Here is a 22,449-nt window from a genome sequence, read left to right on the forward strand (position 1 = left end):
TATTATCTACACAACTGACTATGGACACAAGTTATTTTCATGTCTTGGTTATTATGAATAATGGGGCATGTTGCTTAGTTTTGACGTATTTGTGAGTTTTCTAGTTTTGTCATTTTACCTGACTCTAGTTTCATGCCATTGTGGTTGAAAAGCTGCTTGATGGGATTTCACTCATAAGTTTATTAAGACTTGCTTTGTGTGCCAACATATAATTATACTAGAGAATGTTCTGTGTCCGTGTGGGAAGAATGTGTTTTCTGTTGCTGTTGGATGCAATGTTGTAAGTTTGTCTGCTGAATGTCCTTGAAATCCGATGTTTCCATATTGATGTTGTGTCTGAATACTGAATCCATTATTGAAAGTGAAGTGCTGAAGTCCTGTTGTATACATACACAGGTGCTTTTATGCGGGGGGTGGGGGATAAATATTTATACAAGTTCTATCCTTTGGTGGAATTCATTCCTTTATTTTTGGAGTTTTGTTCTTAGCAAAAGCAACTTATATTTATTTGAAAAAACTATAAAAGTGGACTATATATCTATAAAAGAAAATTGATTTAAAAATAAGTGACGTCTGTGTATCCAAATGTGACCAGATCAACACAACAACTCAATACGCAAGAAGACTATTATGTAACTCGTGGAACAAAAAGCAAGACACAACTAAATGGTTTCTCAATACAAATGCTACACACATTTACAAACCTACAGCTGTAATGCAACACAAAGAAATCCTAAGTACATGGGATAGCTACCTTTCTCCTACATTAAAGGAGTGAATGTCTTCTATGTAGTAAATAGACATACGATGTATCAAAACCTTAGTCACATGTAATGTAATCTAAAATGTGGGACCCAAGTGGAATGTAAGGTTAGCTTATGGGAAGATGTACATTTCAGAAAGAACTCAACTTGAAATAAATCTGCTATATTGACACGGTGACCCATAAAAAACCCATCATTGCAAATGTATACACAGAACTGCCCAGAAATATCAGAAATCTTACTGAGAGGTATGATGCTTGAAATAAAAAATAACTTGCTTGATGGGTTTAAAAGAGCACATGTCAATGAAAATCATATAACATGTGAGTGAAAAAAAACTGCAAGATATAATAGCGTGATGTTTGAAAAGTGAATAATCTGGGAAAGATGTATTAGCCTGTACAAGTTGGTTTTGATGAACTATTGGCTGCTTTTGCAGTAAATTACCAAGATTGTCATTGCAACAGTATTTTCCCACACACTTCAAAATCTGGAAGCAATAATCTTTCTCACATTGTCATTTAGCATTTTTTTTTCCCCAGCCATCTAAAGGTAGCAATCGGTTTTTGAATATCAAGTAGCCATTTCGAGGAGTCATAAGATACGGATGTTCAGAAACATAACACAAACTACAATTCAGGCATCTGCACAAACACCACCCACACTTACGGAAAAAGGTGTTTCTTTTTTTTTTTTTTTTTTTTTATTTTTTTTATTTTTTTTTTTTTTTAAATTTTTTTTTTTCAACGTTTTTATTTATTTTTGGGACAGAGAGAGACAGAGCATGAATGGGGGAGGGGCAGAGAGAGAGGGAGACACAGAATCGGAAACAGGCTCCAGGCTCTGAGCCATCAGCCCAGAGCCCGACGCGGGGCTCGAACTCACGGACCGCGAGATCGTGACCTGGCTGAAGTCGGACGCTCAACCGACTGCGCCACCCAGGCGCCCCAAGGTGTTTCTTTTCAATGTGTCAGTACGTGAGTTAAGACCCATACTATTATTGTCCTCCAAAACCAAAACGGGGGCAAACTTTGTTGCCATTCTGCCAAACAGCACATTAACTAAAAACTCTGCACAAACTGACCCGTTTGTTTAATACTGACCTTTGCCATGTCTTATTACAGTCCTTGCATTCAAGTCTATTTTGTCTGAAGGATAGCTACCCCAGTTCTTTGGGTTTCCAATGGCATGCAATATCGTTTTGAATATTTGCACTTTCAGGCTGAGTGTGTTCTGAAAGCAGATGGGAGTCCCATGAAGGCAGCATAGCATTGGGTCTTGGATTTCTTTCCATTCAGCCAATCTCTATCTTTTGATTGGGGAATTTAGTCCCTTTATATTTAAAGGAAGTATTGATCCAGGCATGGAGTTACTGTTGTCATTCTTCTCATGGTTTTCTGGCCACTTTAGAATTCTTGCTCCCTTTCTTCTCCATTTTCTCTTTACCTTTGTGATCTGATGATTTTCAAGAATAGTAAACCTTGATTCTTCTCTCTTTATCTTTTGGGTATCAATTAACAGTTTTGCTTGGTGGTTACCATGAGGACTCAGAAGACATGACAGTCTATTTTAAATTATGTACAGCTTAATTTTGCCTACTGAAATTCTTTCAGGCCTGAGGTGATTCTTCAAACATATGAATGTAGAATCCTAGCCATCTTAGGAAGGTTTTGCTCTTCTCTTTCTGATATCTGTGAACATTTCTTCCTTTCAATCACATCAGTTGATATTCTGTACTTGTAACTATTGCTATCATGAACCTGCATCATGTTTTTCAGTGGACTGACCCTCTTTCCCTTAAAGACCATTTAGTACAACTTTTTATTTGTAATACACACTTTTAGTTGAAATAAATGGACAATGGTGTCCTGAACACCTCTTTCATGATAAGTACAGCAAGGTGAGAGGCACAGAAAGTATCTCCATTTAGATTTGATTCAACTCTTCTTCACCTTCCATGGAAAATTACATATGTATGAGTCCCACCTAAGAAAGAAGGGAACTCATATCATTGATGTAGCAACACTCAGCCACGTACATTCACACGCCCACAAGGAATAAATGAATTTTCTGAAGTGATTTGAGAATAAGAAGTATATTGATGTTTACTAGTCACAAATCTTAAAAAGTTTAATGTAAAAACTGTGAGATTATACCTATGCAAAAATCCATCCCTTTTATCATTTAAAGCATAATAGCATATACATTATCTAAATGTTTAACTTTGTATTATTCCTTCTAATAAGTATTTTGAAGTAATGTCTGAATACACTGACTTATTGCTTTCTGCTGTGAATCCTGTGACACGTGTTGCCATTCTATGTTCAGTTACATATGTTTTTAAACGTACTTTTCTTTCAACTTACTTTCCTTTTGGTACTCTCTGATGTTTTCCAAATGGTGTAGTTATGAAGAAGGGCTTTCCTCATGCATTAGGTTTGTATGGTTTCAACTCAGCATGCATTTAGAGATATTGAATAAGGATTCAATTCCAGCTGAAAGCTTTGTCATTCAATTCACATTTTAGACATTTCCTCTGATATGGGAATTATGATGTTGAATAAGTTAGGACTTCCACCTAGGGGTGTGCCACATTCATCACATTTGCAACGTTCCTCCTATGTATGAACAATGTGATGGTGAGTAAGGCTTGAGCCAAGTGAAACGTTTCACCACATTCTCTACAATTGTAAGTTGTCTCTCAAGTATGAATGTGGTGGTGTGGAATGAGGCTTGAGCACCATGAAAGGGCTTCCCAGATTCTTTTTTTTTTTGTGTGTGTAAAATCATCTCTATAACACATTCTCTGACAAGAAATCAGGGATCAGCATTGGTTAAAGTCTTGCCACATTGTTTACTTGGGTATCGTTAATCCTCAATGTGGATTCTGTGATGTGGAGTAGCGTTGAGCCCTTCTTAAAAGTTCTCTCACAGTCTTGGGGTGCCTGGGTGGCTCAGTCGGTGGAGCATCCAACTTCACCTCATGTCGTGATATAGCAGTTTATGGGTTCGAGCCCTGCATCAGGCCCTGAGCTGTCTGTGCCGAAACCTCGGAGCCTGGAACCTGCTTTTCATTCTGTGTGTGTGTCTGCCTCTGCACCCTCCCACTCATTCTATCGAAGAAAAACTTTTTAAAAAATGGGGGGAAAATTCCTTCACAGTCTTAAACTCTGTAACATTTGCTCCAAGATGTTTTCTGTAATCTTGAATAAAGGATGATTGGTGATTAAAGCCTTTTGCACACAGTGCATTGGTAAGGTTGGCTCAAGTATGAATTCTGTGATGCTGACGAAGTACTGAGCATTTGGTAAAGCCCTTGCCACATATCTGACATTGGTAAGGTTTCTCTCCAGTGTGAATTCTGTGATGGCCATTAAGGTTTGACTTCAACCTAAAGGCTTTGCCACATTGTTGACATTGGAAAGGTTTCTCTCCAGTATGAATTCTGTGATGGTCATTGAGGTTTGACTTCAACCTAAAGACCTTGCCACATTCTTGACATTTGTGAGGTTTCTCTCCCGTATGCATTCTGTGATGCCGAGTAAGGGATGGTTGCTGGATAAAGGCTCTACCACATTCTTGACATTGGTAAGGTTTCTCTCCAGTATGGATTCTGTGATGCTGAGTAAGCCTTGAAAGTAAATTAAAGGATTTGCTGCATTTGTTACATTGGTAAGGTTTCTGTCCGGTATGAATTATGCGATGTAGAAAAAGGGTTGAGTATCTGCTAAAGGCCTTACCACATTCTTTACATTTGTAAGGTTTCTCTCCTGTATGAATTACATGATGTTGAGTAAGCTGTGAGTACGCTTTATAGGCCTTGCCACATTCTTTACATTTGTGGGGTTTCTCTCCAGTATGAATTCTATGATGTTCAGTAAGTCGTGAGGAACACTTAAAGGCTTTTCCACATTCTTGACATTGGTAAGGTTTCTCGCCAATATGGATTCTGTGATGCTGAGTAAGGGATGATGGGTGGATAAAGGCCTTGCCACATTCTTGACAGTTGTAAGGTCTCTCTCCAGTATGAATTCTGTGATGTCGACTAAGGGATGATTGCTGGGCAAAGACCTTGCCACATTCTTGACATTTGTAAGGTTTCTCTCCAGTATGCCTTCTGTGATGCTGAGTAAGGGATGATCGGTGGCTAAAGGCCTTGCCACATTCTTGACATTTGTAAGGTTTCTCTCCGGTATGTATTCTGTGATGTTTAATAAGGTATGAGTGACATTTAAAGGCCTTGCCACATTCTTGACATTCGTAAGGTTTCTCTCCAGTATGCATTCTGTGATGTTTAATAAGGTATGAGTGACATTTAAAGACCTTGCCACATTCTTGACATTCGTGAGGTTTCTCTCCAGTGTGGATTCTTTGATGCTGAGTAAGCAATGATTGCTGGCTAAAGGCCTTGCCACATTGTTGACATTTGTAAGGCTTCTGTGCAGTACGGATTCGCCTGTCTGCATGGAGTGATGACCCATCCTTTAAGGTTTGACCACCTTCTTCACATTTGTCAATTTTCTTTGCAGTATGCGTTTGCTGATGTTGAGATAGTGTTGAGTGCCTGTCAAAGGTTTTGCCACATTCCTTGCCAATGTACCTTTTCTCTCCAGTACCACTTGTCTTATACATATTTAGACTTAACGATTGACTACACATGTTCCCAGATTCATTACCTGTGTATGGGTTTCTCCCCACACGAATCCTCTGATGATCAGCAATACTGGAGGACTGCTTCAGAGCTTTCCCACATTCATTGTATTTAGAAGTATTTTCTCCCCTCTGTGTTCTCTTACTCTTGGTACCCTTGGAGTTTGGGTAAAAGACTTCCTCATCTTTATTAGATTCAAAATGGTTTTCTTGCAGAGTTCTCAGATGTTTGCTAACATGGGAGCCATGGTTAGACTGTGTCTCAGATTCACTGTATTGAGCCAGTGTATCTCCACTGAAAATGCTCTGGTAATGTTGCAGGGTCACCTCCTCTGTGAAGCGCCTCCCAAATTGACACGTCCTAGGCCTTTTATCTTCATTTTTGAGTCTCTGAGTTTTAGAAATATTTGACTGAAAGGTCAATCCAATCCCACTTTCACAATGGCTCAAAGCATTGTTTTCAGTGTAGATGGGGTAACTTTCCAAATGTTCCAAATTTTCGTTGCACAAATATGTATGTTTGTGTATTTGATTAGAAGTTCTTACAGATGCACACTCCTTTGCACAAATAGTGGATGTAAAAAGGGCGGTTTTCCAAGATGTTTTATGTCCTTCACCACTTGCAGCCGTGAGGTTCTTATTATGGGCACTCGTCTCAATTGGACCACTTCCTTCATGAAACTTCTGATGTGCTTCATTCTTTCTATCACTGTCGCAGTTTATCAAGTGTAAATTCTCAAGGGCATGATGTTTCCATGTACCCAGTGACACATTTTGTGAAGAGGCTTCTATGCATGGCTTTGGCAGGAGGTTCTGGGTGCCATGTGAAGCTATAGCTGAAAGATAGCAAATAACAAAAAAAGGAACATCATTCCAATTACTACTCTCACATGAAGGTACTGACAACTTCTAATATACAACCTTCAAATCAGTCAGAGAATGTCAGGAAGATGGTTGAGAAGGATTCATCGGGACTTCATTCTTCCTTGACACAGAAGATTACACACAACGTGTTGAAGACATAGGCTAATAGATCATCCTGTAGTTGTTTAATGGTGTAGCACAAATCACATCCCTGTGCCACAAAGAATCAGGAAAGTATCCTATGAGCCAAAATTTAGAAGGAAGGACATTTAATTTAAAAGTCAAACAGAAATGATGAAAATACGATATAGCAAAAGTAGGAATAAAACAACAGGACGAGTTTGTTTTCAGAAATAACCCAAAAATTTTACAGATCTATAACACCATCAAGTAAGGATGAATAATTGAAGTTCTCCTAAAATCAGAAGTGAAGAAGTAACGCGACACAGTACATGTGATATAGATATAAAAATAATTATAATTGGCACAAAGAATAATTACATGCTAACAAATAGGTATCAAAAAAAAAAAAAGTACCTATTTCAAAAAAAGGTAAAACCTACCTGACATCATCATGGAGAAAAGAACATAATGAAAGAGGAGCCTGGGTGGCTTAGTTGGTTGAGCATCCAACTCTTGATTTTGGCTCAGGTTATGATCTGAGGGTCATGTGATGGACCCCCGTATCAGGCTCTACCCTAAGCAAGAAGCCTGCTTAAGATTCTCTCTATATATACCTCTGTCTTCTCCCCCACTTACTGACTCTCTCACACTAAAAAAAAAAAAAAAAAAAAAGAAAAGAAAAATATCAACGGATCTACAACTACTAAGTAGATTAAAACTGTAATAAATAAACTCCCAATGGGGCGCCTGGGAGGCTCACTTGGGTAAGCATGTGACTTCAGCTCAGGTCGGGATCTCACAGTCCATGAGTTTGAGCCCCGCATCAGGCTCTGTGCTGACAGCTCAGAGACTTGAGCCTGCTTCAGATTCTGTGCCTCCCTCTCTCTCCTCCCCTCCCCTGCTCATGCTCTGTCTCCTTCTGTCTGTTTCTGTCTCAAAAATAAATGAAAACATTAAAAAAATTTTTTTAATTAAAAATAAATATAAAAATAAATTTCCAGGGCGCCTGAGTGGCTCAGTCGGTGGGGTAGCCGACTTCAGCTCAGGTCACGATCTCGTGGTCCGTGAGTTCGAGCCCCACATCGGGCTCTGTGCTGACAGCTCGGAGCCTGGAGCCTGTTTCAGATTCTGTCTCCCTCTCTCTGACCCTCCCCCATTTATGCTGTCTCTCTCTGTCTCAAAAATAAATAAACATTAAAAAAATAAAAAAAAAAACAATTTCCAACAAGGAAAATACTTATGCCAGATGAATTCCAGGGATAATTCATAGACACACATGACAAAGTACTTGAAATCTCCCCAGACATTTCTAGGGAGTGAAGAGAAGGGAGATTATGAAAACCCTTGATCATACCAGCCTTAACAGGTTATCAAAGCTGAAGGAAGATTCTACAAGTATAGAAGACTATGAATTACCATCTGTGGGGAATATTCATGCAATGTCCACCATAAAACTAAGCAAATAGGGGAGCCTGGGAGCCTAAGTTGGTGAAGCACCCGACCCTTAACTTCAGCTGACTTCATTCGTGAGATCAAACCCTATGTCCAGCTCATCACAAACTGAAAAACCTGCTTGGGATCCCCTTCCCGCCTTACTCTCTGCGCCTCCCATTGTCCTCTTCCTTCCTCTCCCTCTCAAAACAAATAAACAAATGAAAAACAAACTGAATCAAAAGCACATTTTACCATTTTACGACATAATCAACTGGGAATTCTTCCTGAAATTCAAAAGTGTTTCACCATATGGAAAACTATCGAGTTGGGACTGCACATTACAGACTAAAGATCACAAAGAGGATTATCTTAACTGATACGGGACAGGAAGTGAGCATATTGGACACCATTTCATGATTCAAGGTACTCAATAAGGAACAATCCAAGGAAACTACTTCATCCTAATAAAGATCATGTACGTGTGAAAAGCTGAAATCCAACATAATGGATGAGAAGGCCAAAAGCTCCTCCTATAGGATCACAAATAAGATATTGAAGCAACTTTCCCATGTCCATTCCACACAGTACTGGCACTATTCAGAACAATTAGGAAAAAAATACATAAAAGGAAACCAAATTGGCGCGCTAGGTGTGCTCACTTAATTGACTCTTGGTTTTCAACCTGGCACTATGTGAGTTTGAGCCCCACATCAGGCTCCATGCTGACAGCACAGAGCCTGTTGGGGTTCACTCTGTCTCTCTCTCTCTCCCTTTCTCTCTGCTTCTCCCGACTCCCACTCTCTCAAAATAAATAAACTTAAAACAATTCTAAAATGGAAAAAAATTGGAAGAGAAAAAGCAAAATTATCGCTGTTAGAGGATGACATTATCTATACAAAATCCAAGGAAACTTTTTTTTTTTTTGGTAATCATTATTCATTTTTTCCTAATTTTTCTACTAGACCCTCCACTTTCAATTTTTGATGCTATAAATGATTGAGTTAATTATTGTATTTCACCTTTTTCTTTTATTACACCTCAATCAACAAAAGAATGAAGAAATTTAGCTAAAATTCTGTAAAAGGAAATGCTAAAGAAAAATAAGAAAGAAGTAACATGAAGACCCAAATAAACAATAACATAACATTGAAAGTAATTCCGTTTCTCCAATACAACAAACTTGACAATACTTTAAATATATTTACAGTGAAAAAAAAAACACCCACCAACGAAAAAGAAAAATGGAAATGAAAATGAGGCAACAGTTACACACAAAAACATATAGTGTGATAAATGATTCCTAAAGCAAACATACACTAACATATTAGACAATTTGGAAAAGACCAAGACCACATGCCTTCACTGGTCAATGGACCAAACTTTTAAACAAGTAATTCCTTGGATGCCCCGGTGGCTCAGTTGGTTTAGCATCCACCTGTTGGTTTTGGCTCAGGTCATGATCTCACTTTGTGATTTCCAGCCCCACACTGGGCTCTGCACTGATAGTGGGCATCCTTCTTCGGATTCTCTCTATCTCTATCTCTCCTTACCTCTTCCTTCTTATCTCTCCTCTCAAAATAAATAGTTATTAAAAAGGTAATGGAGAACATTATATATATATATTTTAAAAGAAATTGCTGATAAAATTCATCAAAATTCTACAAATAATAGAATACAGGGAACCCATTGAAAATCATTCTAGGTGGCAGGCATTACCCTGGTACCCAAGAGGAGATAACCACAACACAAGAACAAAAAAAGGCTAGTTTGTCGAATATAAATATTGCTACACTGGCCTTCTTTTGACATCCATTTGCATGATAACGTTTCTCTAGCCCCTCACTTTCAACTGGAAGACAACTTCAGCTCTAAATTGAGTCTTTTGTAGGCAGCAGATTAATCGGTTTGGGTTTTTTTTAATCCATTCAGACACCCTATGTGTTTTGATTGGAGTGCATAGTACATTTCCCTTCAAAGGAATTATTGCCTAGATACCTATTTGCTGCCATTTTATTATTACTTTTGGCATTGTTTCTGGAGATTTTTTTCTGGTACTTTCTTGTCTTTCTCACTTTTGGTCTCTCCTCTGAAGTCAAAGGCTATCCTTAAACATGTCTTGGAGGGCTGTTCCAGTGGTCACAAACTTCTTTAGTTTCTGTTTGACTGGAAATCTCTCTCTCTCCTCTCGTCTGAATGATAGTCTTCCTGGATAGACTGTTCTTGGCTGCCTATTTTCCCCATTCAGTATTTTGAATCTATCATGTCCCTCCCTCAGGGTTGCCAAGTTTCTGTTGAGAAATCTTGAGCTGACCCTATGCTGTTCAGGATGGGTGAAATACTTCCCCTGTGTTGCTGCTTTTAAGATTTTGTCATTATCACCATAGTTTGCTAATTGGATTCCAAGATGTCTTGGTGTAGGCCTCCTTTTGGTGATTTCGATAGAGTTCTGTGCCTCCTGAATCTGCAGGTCTGTTTCCTTCAACTGATTAGGGATGCTTTCTTCTATTATTCCCTGAAGTAACTTTTCTGATCCCCTTTCTCATCTTCTTCTGTGACCCCTGTAATATAAATCTTATCAGTTTTGAGGGAGTCCCTGATTTCCTAAGGCTATTTCATGTTGCATAGTTCTGCCCTGTCTCTCTGTCTCTCTCTTCCTTAAGTTTCACTATTTTCCATTATTTTGTCTTTAAGGCCACCAATTTGCTGCTCTCATTCTTCCAACATGCTGTTCATTGAGTCAAGTGCATTTCTCATCTCATTTATTGCATTTTACGTCACTCTTCCTTTGCTAAGCCTCTTATCTCTGTAGTAAGAGCCTCACTGCTGTCTTCTTTTCAGAAGATCAGTGAGTATCCCTTTTGATAGTTGCCTTCAATTTTCCATTTGGAATGTTACTGATACAGTGTTTCACTGAAATCTCTGGCCACGGCCATATCATGTTGTTTCATTTTGGATAAATTCTTCCATCTTGCATTTTGTCTACATCTCCACCACCCTCTGTATGTTAAAATAGCCACTTATGTCTCCCGCTCTATCTTTGACGCCAGTGGTCTGCAGAAGCTCTCCTGCCAGTGTTTGGACCCTGTCCTCAATGGGGCGAGTTTTGACTGGTTATGCGGTGGTCTGCTTGTGAGATGAGACCGGACATCAACTCCACCACAACTGAGGCCATGCAGAACTGTGTGGTCACACGTGGTGTGGGCAGCAGATTATGCAGGTCCCCTGAGGTAGGGGCCAACCTTGCTGGGATTGAGTCAGGCTTGACTGAGAAGGGCAGTTCCACCAGAGCATAGGGGCTTGGGGCTTGCTGTAAGCAAGGCAGGCAGCCAGTGTCCCCGCTGAGCCCTTTCTCTCAGGGTGCTCTGTGTTCATGCTGAGGAACGTGGGAAGGAAATGGAACCAGCCAGCTCCTTTGTTCCCCATCATGCACCTCATTGAAGGGCCCCTAGAATATCAAATAATCTCACTCATCTCTGCCGCAAATGCTCTTCACATCGCTGTTTCCATGCTGTCTACCCCCAGGTTGTGAACCTACCTTCTGTCCAGGACAGTGCAGTACCCTCCTGGATCTTTCCAAGCTAAGCCCGCCGGCCTCAAAACTCAAGGCTTGAAGCCACAGTTTGTAAGAAAGCACAAAATGCAGGCCTTCTCCTTTTCCAAGACAATGACATAAGGGAAATGTTCTCCTTGTGCATTCTTCTTTGGGCTCCACTCTCTCTCATCCTTCTCCACAACCACAGTTCCCTACTTTCAGCAGCACTATAATCTGTTGCTCCCCCAGCCAAATTTGTATACTTCCTACAATCTTCGATGTGCCTCTTCTCTCTCATCAGCTGGGTAATTCCTCTGTCAGTCTTAAGGTTGCTTTTTGGGATACGTAGGATGGTTTGGTGGTCAGCTGGATGTGTTTGTGGGATGTGATGAGGGTAGGGTACTCCTAGTCTGTCACGATACTATCTTCTTCTCTGAAGAATCCCTATTTTTTTTTTTAATTTTAAATTATTATCTTTTGAGACAGAGTGTGTGTGCAAGTAGGTTAGGGGCACAGGGAGGCAGAGACTCTCAAGCAAGCTGCATGTTAGGTGTGGGCCTGAGGCAGGTCTTGATCCCATGACCCTGGGGTCATGACCTGAGCCAAAATCAACAGTCAGACACTCCACCAACTGAGCCACCCAAGTGCCCCTAAAGAATCCTCATTTTGAAAAACCTGCTAAAACTCAAGCAAATTTTACAAAATTGGAGATCACAAACCCAACAAATAAGAATTCATGGTTTATGCATGACAAAGAACAATCCCCCGCAAAATATAATTACAGTTACAGTAGCATCACAAAGAATAAACTACTTAAGACTCTACATAACGCTAGAGGTCAAAACTGGTGCAGAGAAAACTATAAAATATTGTGAAGGAATTGAAAGAAGAAGTAAGTGAAAACACAGCCATGTTCTTACATTGGAATACTTCAAATTATCCAACTGTCACTATACTCAAAGTGATCTACTGATTTCATATGACCTCCATCAAATTCCCAATGACATTTTTGGCAGAAAGATGACAACCAAATGGAACATTCGCATGGGTATGGCAGGATAATATATACCCACAATAATCTTGAAACATAAAGAGTATTCTGGTGGAACCAAACTTCCTAATTTACAACAGACGACAAAATCAGTTGTCAAAATAATGTACTACAGAAGAAAACAGACACAGAATAATAAAAAAAGTGATGGTGAGCTACGCGTGCACTTCAATGTCAATGTGACATTGGCAGTGTGACGTGTGAAAACGAACAGAGCATCTTCTTAAAACTCACATTGTGATTTCGATTTTTATGTGGGGTCTGAGTTTCTTCTACATTTCTCACAAACCTGAAACTCATGGCAACATCATCACCTCAAGAACCACACTTCTATATTCCAAGGAAAAAAAAAAAAAACAAGAAGAAATCAGGGAGGACTCTGAACTTGAAGAATAATGAGGAGGGGCGCCTGGGTGGCACAGTCGGTTAAGCGTCCGACTTCAGCCAGGTCACGATCTCACGGTCCGAGAGTTAGAGCCCCGCGTCAGGCTCTGGGCTGATGGCTCAGAGCCTGGAGCCTGTTTCCGATTCTGTGTCTCCCTGTCTCTCTACCACTCCCCCGTTCATGCTCTGTCTCTCTCTGTCCCCAAAATAAATAAACGTTGGAAAAAAAAAAAAGAATAATGAGGAAATTACTAAGCCTCATATCATGAACAGAAGCAACCATTCTCCTTAAACACTGACTACACAGTACAGACCATTCTAACAGTTTTGCATGAATTCACCCATCTATCCCAATAACCTATGAGAACAATAGTGTTGTTTTTCATCTTTGAAAAGAATATCTGGCAAAATTGCAATAATAGTATAATATGTGTCTTTATCCAGATTATCCGACTTTAAATTCATCTAAGAGGAACACACCAACCATTAGACAGAGACAATCCTAAAAGTAAGTTTACCGAAAGTTTCAACGTGGTGATGGTAATGCAAATATATTAAAACCATGAAACTGAGTAACATAAAGAGAAAAGTGAAGATTCCACATAAAATACAAAAATTACCAGTTGAATGCAAAAGAATAAAAGTGATAGAATGAAAAATGTTTACTCTCCCTGAAACTAAGAAATGTTTTCAGTGACATACAGATTATACATCTATTTGTGGAGAAAGGTTTTTGTGACTTGCAAATACACCACAAACACACAGACTCAGAAATACAGAGGAGGACAGAAGGTGGGGAAGATGGCAGTGCAGGAGATGCAGGGCTCACCACATCCTGCTGATCACTTAGATTCCACCCACATCTGCCTGAATAACCCAGAAAACCGCCAGAAGACTAGCAGAATGGACTCTCTGGAGCCAAGCGTAGACAAGAGGCCCACAGAAGAGGGTAGGAAGGGCGGAGAGGCGGTGCGCACTACATAGACTGGTGGGAGGGAGCCGGGGCAGTGGAGGGGTAGCCTGCCCTTGATCGCAGAGCCCCCAGTCTGATTTGCAAATGCAGAGGGGCTGTACCAAGTGTTTTCTGACAGCCAAGGGGGACATCACATCTGGAATGTTATAAGTCAACAGCTCTGCTCGGGGAGCAGAAGGGCTAGAAGATAATGGGAGGAAGAGTTGTGGAACCCTGGAGGACAGAGCTCAGCTCAGCAGGGAACAAAGTTGCTGGCCGGCGCCAACTCCCTCGCCCATCCACCCGCTGAAATTCCAAAGGGAACCAGTTCCCATTACGGAACTTGCTTGAACTGCACAAACACCCACAATGTGCTTCTATGCAACCATCCCTCCAAAGGGTCTGCCTCCCTCCCAGTGCTGTAGGGCCCCTCCCGCAGGGGACCTTGGAGCACCAAAGGCAAAGTGAGCTGAGCCTGCCCCTCCCGCCCCTGTATACCGGGCGGATCCACCCTGGCTAATATGCCAGATTCCACAGAGGAAGCACCACAAGCCTGGCAGTGTGGAAGTAGTCCAGACAGGGGCCACACCACTCCACAGTGAGTTCTGCCCCTGGGAGAGGGGAAGATAAGGTACACACCAGTCTGACTGTGGCCCCAGCGGTGGGCTGGGGGCAGACATTTGGTCTGGCTGACACCCGCCCACCAACACAAGTCACCCCAGACAGCACAGGGGAAGAGCCCTGCAGTTCTGTGCCACTCCAGGGACTATCCAAAATGACATAACGGAAGAATTCTCCTCAAAAGAATCGCCAGGAAGTAGTGACAGCTAACAAACTGATCAAAAACGATTTAAGCAATATAATAGAAAATGAATTTAAAATAATAGGGGTGCCTGCATGGCTCAGTCGGTTAAGCATCCGACTTCAGCTCAGGGCATGATCTCGGGGTCCGTGAGTTTGAGCCCCACGTGGGCTCCATGCTGACAGCTCAGAGCCTGGAGCCTGTTTCAGATTCTGTGTCTCCCTCTCTCTCTGACCCTCCCCCGTTCATGCTGTCTCTCTCCATCTCAAAAATTAAATAAACAATGAAAAATAAATAAATAAAATGAAATAAAATAATAGCCATAAAATTAATCGTTGGGCTTGAAAAAAGTATAGAGGACAGCAGAGAATCTATCACTACAGAGATCAAGGGACTAAGAAACAGGAGGAGCTAAAAAATGCTATAAATGAGGTGCAAATTAAAATGGAGGCGACCACAGCTCAGATTTAAGAGGCAGAGGAGAGAATAGGTGAATTACAAGATAAAATTATGGAAAAAGAGGAAGCTGAGAAAAAGATAAAAAAAAAAATCCAGGAGTATGAGGGAGAATTACAGAACTAAGTGATATGAAGAAATGCAATAATATACGCATAATTGGGATTCCAGAGGAGGAAGAGAGGAAAAATTGCTGAAGGTGTACTTGAAGAAATCATAGCTGAAAACTTCCCTGATTTGGGAAAGGAAAAAGTCATTGAAATCCAAGGGGCACAGAGAACTCCCTTCAGATGTAACTTAAATCGATCTTCTTCATGACATATCATAGTGAAACTGCAAAATACAAGGATAAAGAGAGAATTCTGAAAGCAGCTAGGGATACACATGCTCTAAGATATAAAGGGAGACGGATAAGACTTGTGACGGATCTATCTACTGAAACTTGCAGGCCAGAAAGGAATGGCAGGAAATCTTCAATGTGGTGAACAGAAAAAATATGCAGCTGAGAATCCTCTATCCACCAAGTTTGTCATTTAGAATAGAAGGAGATAAAGTTCTTCCCAAACAAACAAACACTGAATGAAATCATCACCACTAAACCAGCCCTACAAGAGCTCCTAAGGGGGATCCTGTGAAACAAAGTACCAGAGACATCACAAGCATGAGACCTACAGACATCATAGTGACTCTAAACCCATATCTTTTTATAATGACACTGAATGTAAATGAACTAAATGCTCCAACCAAAAGACATAGGGTATCAGAATGGAAAAGAAAGCAAAACAAAACAAAACAAAACAAAACAAAACAAAACAAAACAAGACACATGTATCTGCTATCTACAAGAGACTCATTTTACACCTAAGGACACCTTCAGACTGAAAGTGAGGAGATGGAGAACTATCTATCATGCTACTGGAACTCAAAAGAAAGCGGGAGTAGCCGTACTTATATCAGACAAACTAGACTTTAAATTAAAGACTGTACCCTTCATAAGTATACAAGAATTGAGATCATACCATGCCTACTTTCAGACCACAATGCTATGAAGCTTGAAATCAACCACAGGAAAGAGTCTGGAAAACGTCCAAAAGCATGGAGGTTAAAGAACACCCTATTAAAGAATGAATGGGTCAACCAGACAATTAGAGAAGAAATTAAAAAATATATGGAAACAAATGAAAATTAAATACAACAATCCAAACCCTCTGGGATGCAGTGAAGGCAGTACTAAGAGGAAAATACATTGCAATCCAGGCCTATCTCAGGAAACAAGAAAATTCCCAAATAAAAAATCTGACAGCACACTTAAAGGAAACAGAAGCAGAACAGCAAAGACAACCCAAACCCAGCAGAAGAAGACAAATAATAAAGATCAGAGCAGATATAAACAATATAGAATCTAAAAAAACAGTAGAGCAGATCAATGAAACCAAGAGTTGGTGTTTTGGAAAAATAAACAAAATTGATAAGCCTCTAGCCAAGCTTCTCAAAAAGAAAAGGGAGATGACCCAAATAGATAAAATCATGAATGAAAATGGATTTATTACAACCAATCCCTCAGAAATACAAGCAATTATCAGGGAATACTATGAAAAACTATATGCCAACAAAGTGGACAACCTGGAAGAAATGGACAAATTCCTAAACACCCACACACTTCCAAAACTCAAACAGGAAGAAATTGAAAGCATGAAGAGACCCATAACCAGCGAAGCAATCGAATCAGTTATCAAAAACCTCCCAACAAATATGAGTCCAGGGCCAGATGGCTTCCCAGGGGAATTCTACCAGACATTTAAAGCAGAGATAATACCGATCTTTCTCAAGCTACTCCAAAAAGTAGAAAGGGAAGGAACACTTCCAGACTCATTCTATGAAGCCAGCATTACATTGATTCCTAAACCAGAGACCCAGTAAAAAAAAGAGAACTACAGCCCAATATCCCTGATGAATATGAATGAAAACATTCTCAATAAGATACTAGCAAATCGAATTCAACAGCATATAGAAAGAATTATTCACCATGATCAACTGGGATTCATTCCTGAGCATCAGGGCTGGTTCAGCATTCGCAAATCAATCAATGTGATACATCACATTAGTAAAAGAAAAAATAAGAACCATAGGGTCCTGTCAATAGAGGCAGAAAAAGCGTTAGACAAAATTCAGCATCCCTTCTTAATAAAAACCCTTGAGAAAGTCAGGATAGAAAGAACACATTTAAACATCATAAAAGCCATTTATGAAGAGCCCACAGCTAGTATCATCCTCAATGGGGAAAAACTGAGAGCTTTCTCCCTGAGATCAGGAACATGACAGGGATGTCCACTCTCACCGCTGTTGTTTAACATAGTGTTGGAAGTGCTAGCATCAGCACACAGAAAACAAGAGGAAATCAAAGGCATCAAAATTGACAAAGATGAAGTCAAGCTTTCGCTTTTTCCACATGACATGATACTACACATGGAAAACCTGTGATAGACTCCACCAAAAGTCTGCTAGACCTGATACATGAATTCAGCAAAGTCGTAGGATACAAAATCAATGTACAGAAATCAGTTGCATTCTTATACACGAATAATGAAGCAACAGGATGACAAATAAAGAAACTGATCCCATTCACAATTGCACCAAGAGACATAAAATACCTAGGAATAAACTTAACCAAAGATGTAAAATATCGGTATCCTGAAAACTATAGAAAGCTTATGAAGGAAATTGAAGAAGATGTGAAGAAATGGAAAAACATTCCATGCCCATGGATTGGAAGAATAAATATTGTCAAAATGTCAATACTACCCAAAGCTATCTACACATTCAATGCAATCCCAATCAAAATTGCACCAGCATTCTTCTCGAAGCTAAAACAAGCAATCCTAACATTTGTATGGAACCACAAAAGACCCCGAATAGCCAAAGTAATATTGAGAAGAAGACCAAAGCGGGAGGCATCACAATCCCAGACTTTAGCCTCTACTACAAAGCTGTCATCATCAAGACAGCATGGTATTGGCACAAAAACAGACACCTAGACCAATGGAATAGAATGGAAACCCCAGAACTAGACCCACAAAAATATGGCCAGCTAATCTTTGACAAACCAGGAAAGAATATCCAATGGAAAAAAAGACCGGCTCTTTGACAAATGGTGCTGGGAGAACTGGACAGCAACATGCAGATGGTTGAAACTAGACCACTTTCTCACACCATTCACAAAAATAAACTCAAAATAGATGAAGGAACTGAATGTGAGACAGGAAACCATCAAAACCCTAGAGGAGAAAGCAGGGAAAAACCTCTCTGACCTCAGCCGCAGTAATTTCTTACTTGACACATCCCCAAAGGCCAGGGAATTAAAAGCAAAAATGAGCTATTGGGACCTCAGGAAGATAAAAAGCTTCTGCACAGCAAAGGAAACAATCAACAAAACGAAAAGGCAACCTACGGAATGGCAAAAGATACTTGCAAATGATATATGAGACAAAGGGCTAGTATCCAAAATCTATAAGGAACTCCCCAAACTCCACACCGGAAAAACAAAAACTCAAGTGAAGAAGTGAGCAGAAAACATGAATAGACACTTCTCTAAAGAAGACATCCAGGTGGCCAACAGGCACATGAAAAGATGCTCAACGTCGCTTCTCATCAGGGAAATACAAATCAAAACCACACTCAGATACCACCGCACGCCAGTCATACTGGCTAAAATGAACACATCGGGAGACTATACATGCTGGCGAGGATGTGGAGAAACGGGAAGCTTCTTGCACTGTTGGTGGGAATGCAAACTGGTGCAGTCGCTCTGGAAAACAGTGTGGAGATTCCTGAAAAAATTAATAATAGCGCTACCCTATGACCCAGGGATAACACTGTTAGGAATTTACCCAAGGGATACAGGAATGTTGATTCATAGGAGCACTTGTACCCCAATGTTTATAGCAGCACTCTCAACAATAGTCAAATTATGGAAAGAGCCTAAATGTCCATCAACTGACGAATGGATAAAGAAATTGTGGCTTATATACACACTGGAATACTACTTGGCAATGAGAAAGGATGAAATATGGCCTTTTGTTGCAACGTGGATGGAACTGGAGAGTGTTAGGCTAAGTGAAAGAAGTCATACAGAGAAAGACAGATACCATGTATTTTCACTCTTATGTTGATCCTGAGAAACTCAGGACCATGGGGGAGGGAAAGAAAATAAAAAAGAGGTTAGAGAAGGAGGGAGGCAAACCATAAGAGTGTCTTAAATCTGAGAATAAACTGAGGGTTGATGGGCGGTGGGAGGGAGGGGAGGGTGGGTGATGGGTACTGAGGAGGGCCCCTGTTGGGATGAGCACTGGGTGTTATATGGAAACCAATTTGACAATAAATTTCATATTAAAAAAAAAAAAGAAATACCAATAGGTATTGTTTTTGAGTCTTCTATAGCATTAAAAGTCTAGGTCTCCTTTATGTTTTGTGCTGGATTACATTCACAATTTTAAGGCATTTGAACTAATGCGATACACATTTTCTTTATTTGCAGCAACAGAAAAGAGATAAGGAAGAGTATCTATGGTACATGAGGGCAGAATATAATAGAAATTTACAGGACAGAACTCTCATTCACAATCTCTACTTTAAACAGCAATTCCTACAGCAAACATAGGAGGAATCCTTCATTTTCCAAAGCAGACAACAAACAAGGTGAAATGAAGGAGGAAGCTTCCAGAATAAATGAGATGATTAGTGCACATCTTCCCATAAAGATACTTAATGATAACAGAGAAAAAATATCAACCTTCTAGTGGAGGGATCCAGCAGAGAGCACACAGGAAATAAGGAACCTGTAATGGGTGCAACTGGGATCAGGTGGCTAATGTTCTTCAAGGGACACAGAACGACAGCTGTGAAATAAATGTCCAGAACAAATATGTAAATCACAGTCTAACAGCCAAAAGGAAAATAACCATTTTATTCAAATATCAAGCCACTATTCCATGGCAAACAATCCAAATGATCATTTTAGAGAGACTTATGGAGGAAGAAGAGAACAGGTAACTAAATGATATCAGGAAAACTCTGCAACACCAACACGTCAACCCAAATGATCTCCCTCATACCTCATGACGCACATGCCATATCAGAATTTTGATCTAATAAATCAGAAATTAATCTCATAAAGAGCCACGCAGAAAGTGAAAACATTCATGACAAAGGCACAGGAGTTTCTATTATACAAGAAAAAAGATGAAAATTATGATGTTACTGAGAAATAACGTACCCATTGAGTCTTTATGGCAGGCTGTGAGTTCTAAGTTCTCAGTGTTCTAGTTCCCCTGTGGCATTAATGTTGGTAGGAATATTAGAATACACATGGACAAATTATTTCACCATTGAGGAATGGAAGACATAAATTGGAAATTTCTTATTATCATTCATAAGAAACATAAGCTTCTGAAGTGAAATAGAGCATGAGATTTTCTCATTTTAGAAAATGCTTTTTTACCTGAGGGAATTACTGAATCTCAGTGTTGTATGATTAAGCCTAAAGCATCAGTGGGCCGCCTGGGTGGCTCAGTTGGTTGACCATCCAACTTCAGCTCAGGTCATGATCTTGTGGTCTCTGAGTTCGAACCCGACATCAAGCTCTGTGCTGACTGCTCAAAGCCTGGATGCTGCTTCAAATTCTATGACTCTGTCTCTCTCTGCCCCGCCCCCACAATTGCTCTGTCTGTCTGCCTCTCTGTCTCTCTCTCGAAAAGAAACATTAAAATAAAAAACAAAGATTATACCCTCAGGAACATTGGAAAGCATAAACCGGAAATCACGTGATCCCTGTCTCCAGTGCTGCCAGGATTTGGACACCAAAACCCACTCTGTCCACCACTACTATGACACACTTCTCACGAAAACAGAAACTGGAAATGACCTACAATAGATTTTCTCAGAATATGGAGAATTCTCCAGGGCCTCCAAAGCAAAGGAGAAGCTTTCAGACTTTGGAGATACTCAACGCACAAGGGGAGTCTCCTGGCACTCACTGTGGATGTGATGGACCATCACTGGAGCAGAAGAAAGAATCCTTCGAGAATGTAAGAGTATGATGGGTTGGAAAGCTGATGTCCCGCTATGAGTGGGACAGACATAAAACTGGGCTTCCAAACTAATTTCCATTCAAGGAGAGCTACTTGAGCCATAGTTTAAATATTTGCATATCACCACTGTCATCTGTTTTGTTCATGCCCACCTACCTGCTGGTGAGGCTACTGTCTTCTTTCTCTTCACATCCCAGAGCTCCCTCTTTTGTTCCAAAAAAATGACCACGTGTGGTTTCGACACAATGAGGCCTGATTATCAGAAAAAAAAAGAAAAAAAAACCAGAACATACCTGTTTCTCAGATTCTTTCACCCCAATACTGTGCTCAGTACACGAGAGAGGACATTGTAGAATTCCAGAAAATGATTTCTGAATGCTGTTGCCCAAAAGCCCCTTTAGTATACTTGAAGGGAATTTCCAATGTTCACATCATGACCTCACGTCCAAGTACTACCACTACAGGAATGAGTAGCAGTTGGGAGCTTAAGTGGGCAGTACCATATTATGCCACTCAATGTTTACAATTACCACTCATCTACAGATGATGATGCTCTTACCTCACTGTAAACAAGGGGAATCTACAGCTGGAAAGGAAACCTCATGAAGATATTTCTCTATATCTACAAACTACTGCTTTCTCTGACTGCAGGGATCTGAATCCCAGTCATGGAAGAGGAAGCTTCCAAGAGACAGTCTTCAAAGGAAGGAACAAACCCGCGAGTGTGGTTTGGGAAGTCTGGTAGGAGTTATCCTCACCCAGGAAGAGGAGGTGTCCATAGGTCTCTAACATCACATCGCTGTACAGTTCTCGCTGACTCTGGTTCAAGCATCCCCATTCCTCCTGAGAGAATTCTATGGCCACATCCCTGAAGGTCAGCAGTCCCTGCAACAAATACGACAGTTACCAAGTAGCCATAGGCAGCATTCGTAATGGTACCTAAGATGCAGGAGGGAGTTAATGTCACCAGCTGGACCCCAAGACCTGACCTTCACTGCTTACTTGTTGATACCCACTGCTCTTAGGCCCTCACTTTATTTCACTTCTTCTTTCAACCTTATCTGTTACTTCAGGCAACAACACCCCAGGGCCATCGTCTCTTGTGATGGAAACAGAACGTATACAACAAAAGGTATGTCATCTGAGAAAGAGCTTATACCCACCCAGTCTGAGCTCATCCCCTGACTCACTCCTAAGCAGGAAGACAGTGGTGCCAACCACGGGGAGAGGATTGTTACCATGACCTCATTATAATACTAAACTCTCCACCTAAGAGCAAGCACAAACCTCATTTACTATGTAACATCCAGAGTAGGTATGGAACTGCTTGCTTTCAAAAAGTAAACATTCC

The 22,449-nt window shown here is 40.4% G+C and overlaps 1 protein-coding gene across 1 annotated transcript in view; it reads right to left on the reverse strand.

Annotated features, from left to right (window-relative positions):
- Positions 1–3,755: 3,755 nt before the first annotated feature.
- LOC123578631 (zinc finger protein 420-like) overlaps positions 3,756–22,449 on the reverse strand; it is an 82,170-nt gene continuing 63,476 nt past the window's right edge. The window contains exon 2 of the mRNA XM_045441627.1: positions 3,756–5,379. Coding sequence (XP_045297583.1) covers positions 4,029–5,379 — 1,351 coding nt within the window. The 3' untranslated portion in view covers positions 3,756–4,028. The remainder of the gene's footprint in view (positions 5,380–22,449) is intronic.

This window comes from Leopardus geoffroyi, chromosome E2, assembly GCF_018350155.1.
Source record: "Leopardus geoffroyi isolate Oge1 chromosome E2, O.geoffroyi_Oge1_pat1.0, whole genome shotgun sequence".
NCBI classification, from domain to species: Eukaryota; Metazoa; Chordata; class Mammalia; order Carnivora; family Felidae; genus Leopardus; species Leopardus geoffroyi.